This window comes from Pogona vitticeps, chromosome 4 (assembly GCF_051106095.1).
Source record: "Pogona vitticeps strain Pit_001003342236 chromosome 4, PviZW2.1, whole genome shotgun sequence".
Lineage (NCBI taxonomy): Eukaryota > Metazoa > Chordata > Lepidosauria > Squamata > Agamidae > Pogona > Pogona vitticeps.
Genome location: NC_135786.1, coordinates 3,029,591 through 3,045,849, shown reverse-complemented (window position 1 = coordinate 3,045,849; position 16,259 = coordinate 3,029,591). Strand labels below are relative to the sequence as shown.

Genomic DNA, 16,259 nt, shown 5'->3' with positions numbered 1-16,259 from the left:
AACCACTCATTAGCTGACACCTTCTCTACCTGATGTTCCCATGGGTTTTTGGAGGCTGGCAAGTTCTATTTTTTGCATAACGACCAGTGCACTAACTATGCCACTCTATCATGTCTAACTTTGTAATCTGTTTGTGCAACCTTTGGACAATTGCCGTTGAGGTGTGACATAGTTTCATCTTTTTCTTGGCAGAGTCGACATTTGCTATTAGAACTCATCATCATCATCATCATCATCATCATCATCATCATCATCATCATCATCATCATCATCATCATCATTATTATTATTATTATTATTATTATTATTATTATTATTATTATTATTATTATTATTATTATTATTATTATTATTATTATTATTATTATTATTATTATTATTATTATTATTATTGCTGTGGCGCTGGCTGCTGCTGCTGCTGTTGTTGTTCCATATATAAACCATGCTCCCTGTTGTGCAGATAAGAACATGAAGGATCGGGCCTGAGGAAATTAGAAGAAGGAAAAAAAAATTAAAAATTCTTATACAGTTTGGCTTTTATTAGAAAAGTAAGGAAAGACATTGAGAGGATGCTATTTTTTCCTCCCCAAGGTCTGAACCCCTGCAGCCTCTTCCCCTTTGCAGGGACGGATCCGGTCGTAGCCCCCGGTGGCTTATCGTGGTCCCTCCCTGGGCGATTCCCACCACCAGAGTCTCTCTCTCTCCCTCTCCAGGGAAAGGCAGTTCAGTCTTCCTTCACACCTTCCATCCAGCGTGGTGGTGGGGGGGGGGCTAAGGCAGGAGGAACCGTCTCCTGGGTCCTATTCTGTTAAGGAGCTGTGACAGATGGTGGCAAGGGAGAGAATGAGCTGGGCTGCCCCCCCCCAGGGCTCCTGTGTGGGGACCCATGGAAGCCTGGTTGCTCCCCATTGCCTCCCCCCCCCCCGCCCTCCTTAGGGTTGAGGAATGGCTCTTCACCCTGGCCCTTTGAGGCTAATGGAGTGAGAACGGCAGCGTTTTATGGATCGGATATAAAGACTGTCCGTTTGGGTGACAGCTTTACTGGCTCGGGAGGGAACTTTACAGCTCAGTCATCAGCACTAGCACCCCCACCCGCCCGCAGCATCTTCTCTCTCCGTCTCTCGCTCCCTCTCTCTTTCCCTCTGTCACAAAGGTGGGCATGGGTTGTTGTGAGAAAGAAGGGAGGGCCAGACCCGGTCGCCTCTCGGCTGTCAGTCCCGCAAGAGCTTTATATAATTGTCTAAGGGTGTGACCCCCACGGAGAAATAGATCACAATTTACACCACATGCCTGTGGAGCATTCTGGTGGCATCTATTTTCCCGGTGACCACACAATGTGCGGGGAAATGCGCTGCAACTCAACCCTGATTGGTGCCTGAGCTGGACCTTTCTGGCTGTCCGTCGTATGTGCAAATCTCTCCTCCAGCACCATATTCCAAACAAATCATCCCCCCCCCCCTTGTCAGTTTTCTTTACTGTCCAAGCTCCATCTCTGTCCTTAGTGATCAGGAATAGGAGAGTGTGGAAGATCTTGGTCTTGGAACCATAATTGTAGAAAATGACTGCCCAGAATCCTATTAGGATTTTACTCCTAAATAACTGAAATTATTTCAGTCGTGGCAGAGAACTGCAGTGAGCTAACCCGATGCTCGTTGTGTGCTTAGTTGTGAGTCTGGTCTCATTACGGATCACGTGGCAAGGTATGCTACCGGCACATCTCTAATTAGCTGTAATTTGCTGCCACCATTTATGCAATTCCATTTCCTCCAGAGAGAAATCCCAAGAGGAATCTGGCCACCTCATCACAGTTATTTTTCCATTTTTGGATCCTGGGCACAACAGGATCCAACCCTCGAGATGCTTAGGATCACGAGTCATCAAGCCTATTCTGTCTTATGGCGACCCTTTTCAGGTAGAGATAACTCAGAAGTGTATATTTAAAAAAAAAAGAGCACTACACAATGCATTAGAATCAGTCCTCTGACCTGATTATAATTATGCAGACCCTAATTTCCATAATTTATTCTAGGTGGGAGGGACTGAGTAAGCCATGCAAGGCATTCTTCACAGGCTTCTGGGAACATCAGCTCTTTTTTCAGCCTCGCTAGACGTCTCTCACATTATTGCAACCTTTGCTTCACAGTTATGATGGCGACAAACTCATGGTTATATCTAGTTGTGAGCGCCAGAAGATTCTCTCCTTCAGGACTCTGCTCAGGTCTTGCAAAGTGGCTTTGCAAGACCTGAGCAGGTTGGCTGCCTGTGGCTTCCTTTCTTGAGTCAATCCATCTAATGTTGTTTTCCTCTTTTCTTGCTGGCGTCTGCTTTTCCCAGCATGATCAGCTTTTCCAGTGAGTCTTGTCATCTCAAAGTATGCCCATAAATATTTATTTATTTATTTATTTATTTATTTATTTATTTATTTATTTATTGGACTTATATACCGCCCCATAGCGCTACAAGCACTCTCTGGGCGGTTTACAATTTTTAATTATACAGGCTACACATTGCCCCCCCAGCAAGCTGGGTACTCATTTTACCGACCTCGGAAGGATGGAAGGCTGAGTCAACCTTGAGCCGGCTACCTGGGATTTGAACCCCAGGTCGTGAGCACAGTTTTGGCTGCAGTACAGCGTTTTAACCACTGCGCTACTCTGGGCGGCTAACAATAAACACTGAATAAAGACAGTAGAATAAAATAAAAGGAAACAATAGTACAGTAATATGGTTCAAGATGGGGGGGGAATAAAAATAATCAAGTGATGACAGGAGGGAAAGCCTGCCTAAAGAGCTGGGTCTTACGTTGGCTCTTAAAGTTGGCTCGTAATCTCAGCTTGTCATTTTTGCTTTTTAGAGAGGGTTCAGGCGTGGTTTAATTTACCACCCACTCATTTGTCTTTCTGGAACGCCAGGGCATCCATAAAGCTCTCTTCCAGTTCCACATTTCCAAAGAACCCTTTCCCTCCCCCCCGGAAGAAAGCTTACTAAAATAACTGACAACTTAGAAATTTACTCATTTCTAAACATATAAAATGAAAGCTTCGAGGGTCTTAGATACTAAAAAATGTAATTTACTGTACGCTTTTGTGTCAAGAAGCTGTAGAAGAGTGGGTTTCATCCAAACCTGCTTTTATGCCTCTCATACATTTCACAGTGGTTTATAACTTTTTAAACGCTGGCCTCAAAAAAATCAGACTGTGAGTCAAGTTACTTTTGTGTTTGTTATAGAGAGGGTGCTCAAAGATTGTGGGTAGGTACGAGGCATGGCTAAAGTTATTGGGAGTTTTTACACCCTCACAGGGCTCTTTCTGGGTTGCAGTGACTGTCAATCAATCTATCAAGCACTAACCAATGGTTCCCTCCTGCCTCTGAATTCAAAGAGATTCCCCCCCCCCGCTTCTCTGATCAGTCATTGTTCCCTCTCCAGAGTCTGTTGAAGCGTGTTTGTTGAAAGACGTCAGTTGTTTGTCTGATCTGTTCAATTTTAAGCATTGAAACTTTTATTCTTTCTCCTATTAATGTTGCAGAGTGAGTTACTGAGACTGTAAGTGCCAGTTGATGAGAGAAAAGGGGTGGAATAATCTGGAGAACTTGAAGCTATTCTGCTCTCTATGTCTGCTGCACAACTACAGTTATTTAACCAAAAATTCAAACTCTGCAATAAAAGCAACACTTGCACCCTGATCTCTCAGACTCAACAAGAATCCCTCTGAGCACATATGTTTTTACCTTTACATATGTGGCTCCTTTTTTCTTGTGGGGGGGGCTTCTTTTCCTCTCTGAGGGGGTACTGTGTTCGCCATGGCTATGGTGTTTTCAGAGCACAGACTTCTAAAACAGAAATCGTGTGGCCGTCTTATGTGGGTCAACTCAGAAGAAAGCAGAACTTGGTAATGCTCCCTCTTTCTGCCAGCGTCTTCCAGGGAAACTGACCCGCTTTGTTTACTTTGAGATCTTGCTTGTACAGTATATGCCTCTCCTTTTTCCAGCCGGAAAATTTTAGTAACAACTGAATAATTCAACAGCTGTAAGTTGGCAGAAGCTCCAGCCAGAGCTAGTGGGGAGGAGGTGTGAAACTCTTAACTGGGATTTCTCATCCCTGGAAGGAATTCATACAGACTTAACTAGTCCTTCGCTCTGCATTACCCTACCATAGGTCACCTGAGGTCAAGGTGCATTTGGTTTTTTTCTCTATAAAGTAAGAGAGAAAACAGACAGAAAACAGAGGAGATATCTTGTGTTCTATTGAAAGAATGATGTTGCCAGGATTTATGATGCAGTGTATTGCAGAGTTTTGAATTTCTGGGGAAATCCTGTTTTTGCAACACAGTAGGGGCACAGAGATCCACAGAGGAGAACAGCTAAAAGTTCTTCAGAGTCCACTCATTTCTCATTAACTGGCGCTTAAAGTCTCCCTAACTTAACTCTGGGACATTTGTAGGAGAAAGAATAAAAAAACACTGATTTACTTACAGACTTATGAATACTGCTTTCTTTACTGCACACACACTAGGAGTCAACTGAACAGATCAACAGCAACAAACAATTGGCACTACCTGACAAAAGAGAGGGATAGAGCACTCAACAGAGAGACGGGGCTATCTTTCAATGTCAAAAGCTGGAAGGAATGATTGATTATTGGTGGGTAGATAATCAACTCAGCCTTTCCCAGTCACTCAAACTACAGACAAGCATGTGAGGTTGTAAATCAAACAACAACACAACATTGGCCAGTTGTTGGTCCCATACTGTCGAAAATCGGAGAATGAAAAGCTTTTGTTCCTTCATAGGAACAAAAACTCCAACATACTTTCATTAGAAAATCGACTTTTTTGTGTGCTGTCAAGTTGCTTCCAGTTTTTGTTGAGCCTGTGAATTAGTGACTTCCAAAAGATCCTTGCTCAGCTCTTGCAAACTCAATGCTGTGACTTCTTTTAGGGAGTCACTCCATCTCGTATTTGGTCTTCCTCTTTTCCTGCTGACACCACCTTTTCCAAGCCTTATTGTCTTTTTTAGGGCATCTTCTCTTCTCCTCATTTGCCCAAAGTGCAACATCCTCCGGTTAGTCTCTCTCTCTCTCCCCCCCTCCCCAAATTTAGAGAGAGTTCAAGCGTCATTTGATCTGACACTCCCTTGTTGTTGTTTCCGATGGTCCATGGCACCCGTAAGACTTTCTCCCATCCCCATACTGTACTTTGAAACACTCTGTTTTTGACCTGTCAGCTTTTTTTTCCTGGCCTAGCTTTCACATCTGTACCCAGCAATCTGGAATGCCTTGGTATGGATGATCTTAGGCTTGCTCTCCTGTGGCCCATTCTGACTGATGAGTGAACCAAAGTGCAGAAAATCTTTAACTATTTTGGCGCCTTCATTGTCCTTTTTAAAGTTACTGCAGTCATTATTGTTACCCTAACATTCAACTGTAATCCTGCTTTTGCATTTCCTTCTTTCAAAAATTTCCCAGGACTCATTTCAAGCCACCCCTGCTCTCTGCCAGTAGCATAGTAGTGCCATGTCCATTCATTTCTCACTTTCTTTGTTTGTTTGATTTCTATACCGCCCATTAGTGCTGAAGGACTATTCTGGACAGTTTACAAGAGATTACAACAAATGGCACAATAAGCAATAAATACAACATAAGTAGTAAAAGCATGACCTAAAGCTAAACAGTCAAGGGTGAACTAGTCTTTGGAATGAAGCAAGACTGGATGCAAGGCATTCAACCGGGGTCGATGTGAAAGGCTTCCCTGAAAAATAGTGGTTTTAGATGCTTTCTAAATGTGTACAATCTCCTGGACTGCAAAAAGAACAAACATTTTGAGGGAAATCAACCTGGAGTGCTCCCTGGAAGGACAGATCCTGAAGCTGAGGATCCAATCCTTTGGCCATCATATGAAAAGATAAAGCCCCCTGGAAAAGACCCTGATGTTGGGAAAGTGTGAAGGCAAGAGGAGGAGAAGGGGACGACAGAGGATGGGATGGTTGGACAGGGTCACCAAAGCCACCAACATGACTTTGACCCAACTCTGGGAGGCAGTGGAAGACAGGAGGGCCTGGCGGGCTCTGGTCCATGGGGTCATGAGGAGTCGGACACGACTTAACGACTAAACAACAACAACATGAAAAAACAGGTAGAAAAGGGGTTGATGAATCCTGCTTTCAGGGTTCCTGTTGGGCAGCCTTGGTGGACCGTTTGTGGGGACAGGATGCTGAACTCCAGAGGCCCTTTGTTTGAGCCAATGCAGCTCTTACAACATGCACAGAACAAAGTCATTTCATTTCTAAAGTCTAAACCTGAACGCCAGTCGTGTTCAATTCCCTCCCCGACTTACCTCGGTTTCCTTGAAGCCAGTAGCCATTCCCATACTGCTTACAAATTGTGCTCTTTGGCGTGCTGTTGCTACTTAATTTTTTTCCCCACCTGAGGGAGGGGAAATCTTCTGTGTGCCCTTTCTGAGCACGTGGACTATAACATGTGAACACGTCGAACATCTTGTTGCAAGCAGAGGTGTCCGAGAGATAACCTATCAGGGATCCAGGTTCAGCCAGGTGGAGCATCGAAGGCCAGGATGGGTCAAAGCTAAGGCTGAAACCCAGGACCCAGTTCTATACAGGTGTCCTTCGGAAGGAAGCTCTGCTACATTAAACGGACTTACGGGCTGCCAGTTTACCCCCGCTCGACTGTGACCCTGTCTCCATGAGCTGAGTGGGACTCCATTCCGATTGAGGACATCACAGCCGGATTATGTTGTGATCATCTCTCTCTCTCTCTCTCTCTCTCTCTTTTTTTTGACACCTGGGTTTTGCAGGGAAGAATCTCATTCACTGGATCTGTGAAATGGGCTAGACCCCAATACGGGATATTTGTAGCACCCCAAACAAACATCTGCAAGATGCTGTTTTTAGAGAAGGGGTTGACAATGATCAGGGATGCAATGAGCTTTTCCTTGTTGCATTCACTTCTTTTGGACATGGTGCTAAGGTTAGGGCGTCGTTAAGGCAGATTGTGGAGAAGGGGTAGACGGGGTAAGAAAAACAGAGCAGTAGCACCGATCCAGTGGAGGCAGGAAAGCGTGTCCGTATTTGTAAGAGGTGTTTCCTGGAGGGCAAAGAACTTTGGGCACCTCTTGAGAATGCAAGATTTTCTGGGGAAGACCATAATGCTTGGAAAGGTAGAAGAGAGCAGGAAAAGAAGAATAAAATGTGAGATGGCCTGGCTCCCTAAAAGAAGCTACAGAACGGAGATTGCCATGGCTGAGCAGGGCTGTTGAGGAAAGGACAAATTGGAAATCACTTATTTATCGTTTTTTCCATAATTCGGGGGCGACTTGACAGCACATAACAGGAACAAAGAAGAGGCCCTTTGCTCGTCCTTTTCTTCCCTCCCTCTTTGATCAAAACAGAACGGCCTCTCTCTGAACACCTACTTGAACTGCAGATTGAGAGGCAGATGGTCTGCACAGTCCCCAGCCGCAGATGCCAAGGATCTTTTCATCATCCAACCCTCCAAGTTCGGTGCGTCGGCTCCATGTGGCTCCAGGAAGACCAGCTGTTCCCGCCTTCCTCTCTGGCACTTTGGATCAGTGCAATGAACTGCGCTTCGGCTGAGCAAAAAGGCGCAGAGACGCATGGATCCTGCACCCGCTCTCGCTCTCGCTCTTGATGGGCATTTCACAGCTTCCTTCCGAAGAGCGGGTGGCCCAGATAGCCCTTCGTTTTATATTCCAACCTCTCGAGACTTCTGCAAGGGAGTGTCCGGGAACCACAAAAATCTTTGGTCGCAGCCCCCGCAGCAGCGATAGCAACAGGGAGGGAAAGGCACATGGCCCTCTAGATCAGAGCCTGAACAGATAGTTCAAAAGGAATTCATTATAGATCCAACTTTTATGGCATAGCTGCGATCCCACTGGTTGAATGGACAGTAGGATGACGGCCATGCAACAGAAATCGGAACAGAGATGGCCTTCGTTTTACGTTGCAGAGTTTTGAATTTCTGGTTAAAGTTCTCCTTTGGATGCACAGTGGAAGGACAGAGATCCACCGAGGAGAATAGCTTCAAGTTCCTCAGAGAGTCCACCCCTTTCTTCTTCACTGGCACTTACAGTCTCCACAACTCACTCTGAGGCATTTGTAGGAGAAAGAATAAAAATGTTCATTACTTACAGGGACAGAAGACTAACAAAAAAACTGACAACTGACCACACTGCTTCCAACAGACAAAAGAGAAGAAAATAAAACTCCAAGGGCAGAGTTGAATTCTGAGGCAAGAGGAAAAGATTGGTTCAAGCTAGACAGACGGACGGCTGCCCCAGCCCGGAAAGTTCCCTCCCAGTCAAACAAACTAGAGGCAGCCTGCAAGGTTGCAAAACACTCCTCCTCTGTCCACGACATGGGTGGGACTTCTGTTGTTGACATATTCGCGGCCTTGACCTGCTAAGGATAGGGGCCCTGCCAGAGTGGGCTGCAGAGCTCCCTCGACGGGGGGGGGCAGACGGCCGTTGCTCCCCTGTGGACGGCCGTAGGCCGGGTCTCTTGCCCGTCTGCCCCCAGTGACCAACCAAGACATACTAAAGCGGATGAACAAAGGTGAAGAAACCACAAAACATGCCAAAGGCTAGACTACTTAGGTGATGCAACGAGAAATGAAAGTGACGGCTGTTGCAGTTGATCCCTGAAGGGAAAACAAATGGGAAAATGGGAGGAGGAAGGAAAATAACTACTTGGATGAAGAACTTGGAAAGCTCGTTTGGATGCAACACAACATCATGGCCAAGCGTTGCTGCGTCATCCTCAGGATGGCCAGCCGGGAGTAGGAAAGGAACAAGAAGATCGTTCCAGAAATGACTCTCCCAGTGACATTAGTTACAGCACTGTTGTAGCAGTTTTTTAAAAGTAACACTTCACTGTCCTGTTTTTCAAAAGAAACTAAAAGTTACTTTTGATTACTTTGAAAAATTACTATTAATTACTTTGAAAAGTTACTATTAATTACTTTAAGGGTTACTTTTAATTACTTTTACAAAGACCCTAATGTTGCAGGCTGCTGACCAGTGGTGCAGCATTTGGTCCTCATCAACACATGAATACCCCACAAAAGGAAGGAGGCCGTGGTACAGGGAAGTCCTTGAACTGTGGGCGATATTCTCCCACCACAATTTTGTTAGGCCCATTCTCTGTAACTACAGTATTAAAGTTACTGTCCTCACATTCTTTGGGGAGGCAAAAGTTATATCTTCTTTACTGGAGAAGAGTCACGAAAAGCTACAGCTACTTAAATCCCTTCCTCTCCTCTAAATCAATCTCCTCTTTGTTATCCAGCCAAGCTAGATATGAGGAGTAATGAAGTTCCAAGTAATGGAACTACTGTAAATAGTTACCTAATGAAGTTACATTTCAAAATTAACAGAAGTTCTAACAGCATTTCGCTGTTAGAACACGTCACACACTCTTGAAAACAACTTAAGAAGTTGTTTTCAAATCATATTTTTTCGAAAGCATTTCGACAAGGATTTTTCAGGTTTGATCCCATTCCCTCTGAAAGGGTCCACGGAGTTTGAAGGGGGAGAGAAGAGCCACACGCTACCAGAAATAGGAGGGAGAGGAATAAAGGAAAGAGAACGTAGAAAATCTGCGGTGAAACAACTGGTCGGGTTGTGAGACTCCTTGCTTTCAGAACCGCTCCCCTCAGCCTGGCCCTTTCCAGACCCTTCAACTACAACTCCCACCATCCCCAACTCAGCAATCAGATGGTGAGACGTGTACACCTCTGGAGAAATGCCACGTCAAGGCACACAACTTCACTTCCTTGCGCCAACGACAAAATGGGCCAATTTCCAGACAACAAAGACAGCTGGCATGCCCAACGCCATTTTCTCAGTCAGTCCTGTGGTTTCAAGTGTGAATATGAACAATTACAGTAATGGCAACTTAATGTGTCTCAAAATTAAGAATTCTGTGCTGGTAGCACAGATGATTACCCCAACCACGGCGGGGAAGCTTAGTCTGTTCTTATGCCATGGGATGTCCTTTCTCTTAATGCCCCTCAGAGTTTGCTATCATTAATCAATTAACGTTTTTTATTTATGATAACTATTATATAATGGCCAAAATCGGGTTGCCTAGCTCAGCCTGCATGACCTGACCTTGTGCAAGCAGCTACTAAATCTGCAACGAGGTGGAGCTTGTGCCTGGCCGGCAGTTCCACAGGTGCAGCTGGCTGACTTATTCTGTAATCCATGGCGCAGCTCTTTTGCACAAAGGGACCCCTCTTGAATAATCTCTCGTTCGGAGAGCTCTTTCCCTTGTTGCTGCCTACGTTCTCCCTGTACCTACCTCTTTGGGCAGGATCCTCCATCACACAGACCAGTGGTCCCCAACCTCGGGCCTCCAGATGTTCTTGGACTGCAACTCCCAGAAGCCTTCACCATCACCTCTGCTGGCCTGGATTTCTGGGAGCTGAGGTCCAAGAACATCTATCTGGAAGCCCAAGGTTGGGGACCACTGGCATAGACCTCCACTCCTTTTCCCATTCGTGCGTCTCCAGGAAACACCTTGCGCTTTTGCTGATGTCTGGAGTTGATCAGACGTTTATGCATGAAGTTACAAATGGCTAACCGAAATGGCCAATGAAGGGACATCTATTGGGATTAAATTTGGCACAATTTTGCATCTGTTAAAAGGGAGGTAAAACAGGATTGGTGAGGAAAAAAAATAGTTGCGCCCTAGCAGCAAGCATTTCTTACTTACCAATGGCGAAGGGATCGGTCTCCCAACTGCTAAGAGCTGATGTCCAAACCTAAGACTGACAGATGGGCCCTTGTCGGGCATACTTTTAATTATTCAATCGTATTTTAACGAGTGTATTGTTTGTTTTTTAATGTATCATAGGTAAACGTTCCCCTTGACATTTTGTCCAGTTGTGTCTGACTCTAGGGCGTGGTGCTCATCATCCCCGTCTCTAAGCCATAGAGCCAGCGTTTGTCCGAAGGCAGTTTACATGGACACGTGGCTAGACACGGAATGCCGTTAATGTATCATAATGTATCATAGAAAAGTGACGTTGGAAGGGGCCTATAAAGGCCATCAAGTCCTATTCCCTGCTCAAGACAGGAATACAAATCAAAGTAATCTGACAGGTGGTTGTCTAAGTTTTTCTTGAATGCCTCCAGGGTTGGAGCGCTCACCACCGATTGTGGTCATGGGTTCCATTGTTGTACTGCTCTAACAGTTAGGAAGTTTTTCCTGATATTCAACCAGAATCTGGCTTCCTTTAACTTGAGCCCATGATGACGTGTCCTGCACTCTGGGATGATTGAGAACAGATCTTGCCCCTCCCCTGTAGGACAGCCTTTCAGGTATTTGAAAAGTGCTCTCCTATCTCCCCATAGTCTTCTTTTCTCAAGGGTAATCATGCCCAGTTCTTTCAGCCTTTCCTCCTAAGGCTTGGTTTCCAGCCCCCTGACCATCCTTGTTGTCTTCCGCTGAACTTGTCTCAATTGGTCAGCATCCTTCTTGAAGTGTGGTGTCCAGAACTGGATTTAATGGATTATGTTTTTCATTCTGTTCTTTCAAGAGAGAGGGGGCCTATAAATAAATAAAACAAAGGAAGGAAGGAAGGAAGCAGGCGATGGTTGTTGTAGGTTTTTCGGGCTCTTTGGACGTGTTCTGAAGGTTATTCTTCCTAATGTTTTGCCAGTCTCTGTGGCCATGGGCATCTTCAGAGGACAAGAGTCAGAACTCTGTCTGTGCTCTGTTGCAGTTTTGTGGGATAGCTGAATATTTATAGCTGTGGGATCAACTTTTGTCCTTTTCAGGAGACTGGGTGATTATATAAATACTATAAATACTCCCACAAAACTGCCCTAGAACACAGACAGAGTTCTAACTCCTGTCCTCTGAAGATGCCGGCCACAGAGACTGGCGGAACATTAGGAAGAAAAACCTCCAGAACACGGCCAAACAGCTTGAAAAACCTACAACAACCATTGGATCCCAGCCATGAAAGCTTTCAAGAATACAAAAAAAGCAGACCCTTGTGAACGAGAGAGTGGACTTTGTATTGTCACTGGGAAAAGTGGGGTCTCTGTGGAGGGTGAGCAAAAGCACCTTTTCCCCCTGGAAGTCTGAATTCCTTTATTATTTTACTATACACCGACAGATATATTGCCGTATAGTAGCACTCACGGAATGTGTGCAAATTATGTTAACTTACCCTTATGCAGCTTTGCTTCCCCTGGAAAAATTCTGCAGATCCCCTTGATGTGTGTGTGTGTGTGTGTGTGTGTGTGTGTGTGTCTGTGTCTGTGTCTGTGTCTGTGTCTGTGTCTGTGTGTACGTGTGCACGCATGCATGTGTGCACGCATCTGAACAACAAAAACACTCACAAGTCACAAAGCTGACACTTCTTACTTTATTTTGCTCCAAATAGCAAGATGGGCCCAAGCGCATGTATGGATCACGGATCGGTTCTCTCCCCTGTTCTGTGTGTTCACTCTTAGCTTTTTTAACTTTTTAAAAAACTTCAAACTGTTTTAAAGATTTTATGTTTTTTTCAAATTGCCTTGTCTACCTCTGTTACTGGCCCTGAGATCTTGCAATAGAGGCAGGCTATAAATGTTTTAAAGAAAAGAAAAGGCATTAGCCTCCCTACCTGGAGATCTGATGACGAATAGGACTTCCCTAAAGTTTGTGGCAGACTAGAACACAAGCGGCTTGGGTTCCAATCCCTGCTTGACCATGGAGACCTACTGAACGCTGGTGCTCAAGACGGTTGTCAGAAGTGACTGGATGATCGAAAAACAACAGCAGCCATAATAAAGGCTCCCCCTGCACGCAGTTGTTTTGCTCTTAATAAGGTTGATGTTGCCAACAGGACTGAGAAACGAGAATCTCTGGTGCTCCAGCCTGGACAGGCAACTCTCTTTAAAGCTAAAAGTTTAAAAAGGCAAAAACTTCATGGCCCCTTAAAGACTGTCTTTTATATATATTTTTTAATGGGAGCTTTCATGGACATGTCCACTTCATTAGACTTGTCCAGGAAAGCTCACGTTTTAAAAAAATACATAAAAGTTAGTTTTTAAGGGGCTAATTTTTTTTCTTTTAAAAATGTCTTGATTTTTATTTTGTTTTCACCGACTCTTTTATTTTGCTTGCCCAGAGTAACACGGCTACCCCTTCGACAACGACATCTTTGAAGTTAAAAAGCCTTTGTTTTCAACCCCTTGACTTACATCACTAAGCTTACTGCTCCTGGGATGGTTCTGCTCACCAGCCCTTTGAAAGTTTACAAACAGTGTTACAAACCTTGTTCCAGGAGACTTGTCCTTTTCTGTACGTGGTTTCATCCTCTCCCTTAGCTTTCTATGCCAGTTCAGGGTTGTTTCCATCTAGAAATCACTTTTGGCAGTCAAGGATAGCTTTAAGAAAACTTCTCCAGTATCACAGGTTAAATAGATTTTTTTTCTTCTCGCTTTCTTCATCGTCCAGCTTCTGCTCTGTACACCGTTTTTTCGGGAATGCCATCATGTAAATTGTATTCTCCTTCGTCCCCAGGGACATACAGTATCCTTCTTATTAAGGATTTCCCCCCCCCTGGTCTATTGGTTGTTTAGCAGAGCTTCCTGTCCCATCCCTGGTGCCGTCTTGTAGAGTTTGGAAAACCCCAGCTGGCTCTTTGGAAGATTTGGGGAGCTGTCATCCAAAAAAGTCATGTCTTCCAGGTCTGCTTCTCATGGACCACAAGGAAGTCCTCGTTGTCAAAACCGAGAACACTCAGCTTTGAAGGATGGCTCCTTTCCGCCTCCGTATTCTTCACCTGCTCTCTTTTCTCTTTCCTTTTTCTGCAGGTACCTGCGAACCCTCTACCTGGGCCTCCAGAGCCGCTGGCAATCGGAGCACCGAAGGCGCCATTTCTACTGGAGGATGATGTTCGAAAGTGCTGACATCAGCATGCTGCGGCTCCTAGAGACCTTTCTCAAGAGCGCCCCGCAGCTGGTCCTGCAGTTGAGCATCATGATCCAACAGAACTACATCGAACCCTTGCAGGGTGAGTGGGGCCAAGGCCAGCTGGCCCGGTATCCTGCTTCTAGCCAGCTGCAAACCTGAGCCTCTTGTCACTCATCACTCTAAGCCATGGTTTGTATTAAATATGTAGGATGTGTTGATTAAGACACAAATTCCCCAGCAGACGGTAGAATGAACAGAGGCCGATCCTTCCCAGCTCCATATTGTTTCTGGTTGATTTCTTCCTAGCTTCTGGTGTGAGCTCCTGTTTGAGAGGGATCAGTGAGGAGACAAGCCAGGAACAAGCCACAATGGAAGGTTCAGGCTTCCCAAGAAGCCATGTTTTAAACAAAGCAGAGCCGGTAAGCCAACACTACGCCATGGATACAGATTGGGTGTTTTGGCTGGTTAACAAACTATGGCTAGTGGAGGGGGGGTACATACCGCAACAAGCCAGGTTTCAATAAACCACATCATGGCTTGTTGCAATACATGAACACAGTCCAAAGAATGGGACAAGGATTTGATTAAATAATGGGTGTGAGTGTGGGAGCACGGATAGATAGATAGATAGATAGATAGATAGATAGATAGATAGATAGATAGATAGATAGATAGATAGATAGATAGATAGATAGATAGATAGATAGATAGATAGATAGATAGATAGATAGATAGATAGATAGATAGACAGATAGACAGACAGACAGACAGATAGATAGATAGATAGATAGATAGATGTGCAATGTTGTGCAGAAGCACTTTGTGCAATGCTAGCATTCTTTCCCTTTGTAAAGCGAAGCACACACCTGCACAGTGTGCATGGATCGCAAAGAGGCAAATAGCCCACCCGATACACTTCTGGCTAGTTAAAACTTTGTGCAGCAAGACAGCAGGTGTCCAGGTTTTTCTGCAGAACTTGCACAAACATTATTCTCGCAGGTATTTGAAAACTCCTGTTGAATCTTGCAGCAAATGCCTCGCACACGAAGAACGTTTCATTCGTGTGCAAGAGGACAAGGAAAGGGAGGGTTTGCATCTTTAAACTACAGATATTTTATTTCCATTTTTAAGGAGAAAAATAATAATTCCCCCCCCATACCTTCAACTTTTCAGAAATGTTCTATCTCTTCCTGTCCCTTCGTCCTCTCCCTTGTAGTGCTCATCTTGTGCCACCTTTCTTCTTATCTTACACCTCTCTGTCTCACCACCCTGTCTCCCTCCAATTCCAGGATTCTACCTCGGTTTCTTGCTTTCCATATGTCCTCCTTCTGCCTGAACTCTGCCACCTCTGGAGACTTCCTGTTTTCCATTTTGACCACTTTGGGCCTGAACAACACCCAGCTTATTGCGTTCACGAGCCTTCCCTGCGGAGGCCGGTCAGATACTTGCCTCTCATTGCGTCTAGAAATCTTTTTTAGGGATAGAGCAGGAGGTAAGAATCGACGTGCGCATTTGTCCCACTATTTTGATCTCCTGTGGGACAGGCTAGTTGGCTCCTTTTGCTGGTGGCCAGGTGAAGTAAATGGCAGCACAAAAGCAGCCAGTCTGCTGATCATGGCTACCTGGACCTTTCTGGCTCCCTGTCAGGGACTACCACTTTTTAGAGGCAGGTAGGAGGACTCCCGTCTTGGCTCATTTACGGCGTGTCTAATCGTTGGAACTGAAGCAAAAGCAGAACTTGCCAGTTTCAATTTCCCATTATCATTCACCTCAGCCATTTAATGATGTTGGGAAACTGAAAACTTCCTCTCCTCCTCTGTGAGGGGTGGGCACAAAGGGTTTTTAAAAGCCTGTTAGGTCAGCACTGATGCACTGTATCCTTTAGGAAAAAAAAAAAGAAAGCTTCCTCCCAGAAGGAGGAGGAGGAGGCAGGAGCAAGCAAGGAGGGTAATTTTCTTGGTTCCTTTTTTCCTTGTTTTCTCCCTTTTCTTAAGGGAGGTGGGCCAAATAGGGTTGCTTGAGGTGTGGATCCCCAGTGGATACAAGGATCACACCAAACGGGAGACCTCTATACGACCTTAAGCCACCCTATTTAGACCGATCCAGCTCAGTTCAGCTGAGCTGTCTAGTCAAACCCAGTTAGAGAACCCCTAGAGTGTGGCTGTAGGCATGCTGATAACTTTTATGGCAGAGGGATGAGGCTTATTAAATCACATTGGAAAACCCCACACACACATCTTTGGGGCCCCACTGAGTCTTCCTCTGCATCCCCAAAGTTCATGAACATCCCTGAATCCAGTGACCAGAGAGATGTT

At 45.1% G+C, this 16,259-nt stretch overlaps 2 protein-coding genes across 3 annotated transcripts in view; one reads left to right on the top strand and one right to left on the bottom strand.

Moving 5' to 3' along the window:
- The window catches only part of LOC144588812 (uncharacterized), an 856,730-nt gene that overhangs the window by 174,253 nt on the left and 666,218 nt on the right, over positions 1-16,259 (bottom strand). The gene's annotated exons all lie outside the window — the stretch shown is intronic.
- The window catches only part of XKR7 (XK related 7), a 75,976-nt gene that overhangs the window by 47,055 nt on the left and 12,662 nt on the right, over positions 1-16,259 (top strand). The window contains exons 2-4 of one of the 2 annotated variants that reach the window (XM_078392252.1): positions 13,845-14,044; positions 14,251-14,363; positions 15,118-15,846. In XM_078392252.1, coding sequence (XP_078248378.1) covers positions 13,845-14,044; positions 14,251-14,363; positions 15,118-15,618 — 814 coding nt within the window. In that variant the 3' untranslated portion in view covers positions 15,619-15,846. Of the gene's footprint in view, positions 1-13,844; positions 14,045-14,250; positions 14,364-15,117; positions 15,847-16,259 lie in introns of those variants that run through there. The other variant, XM_072996615.2, reaches the window with a different exon arrangement.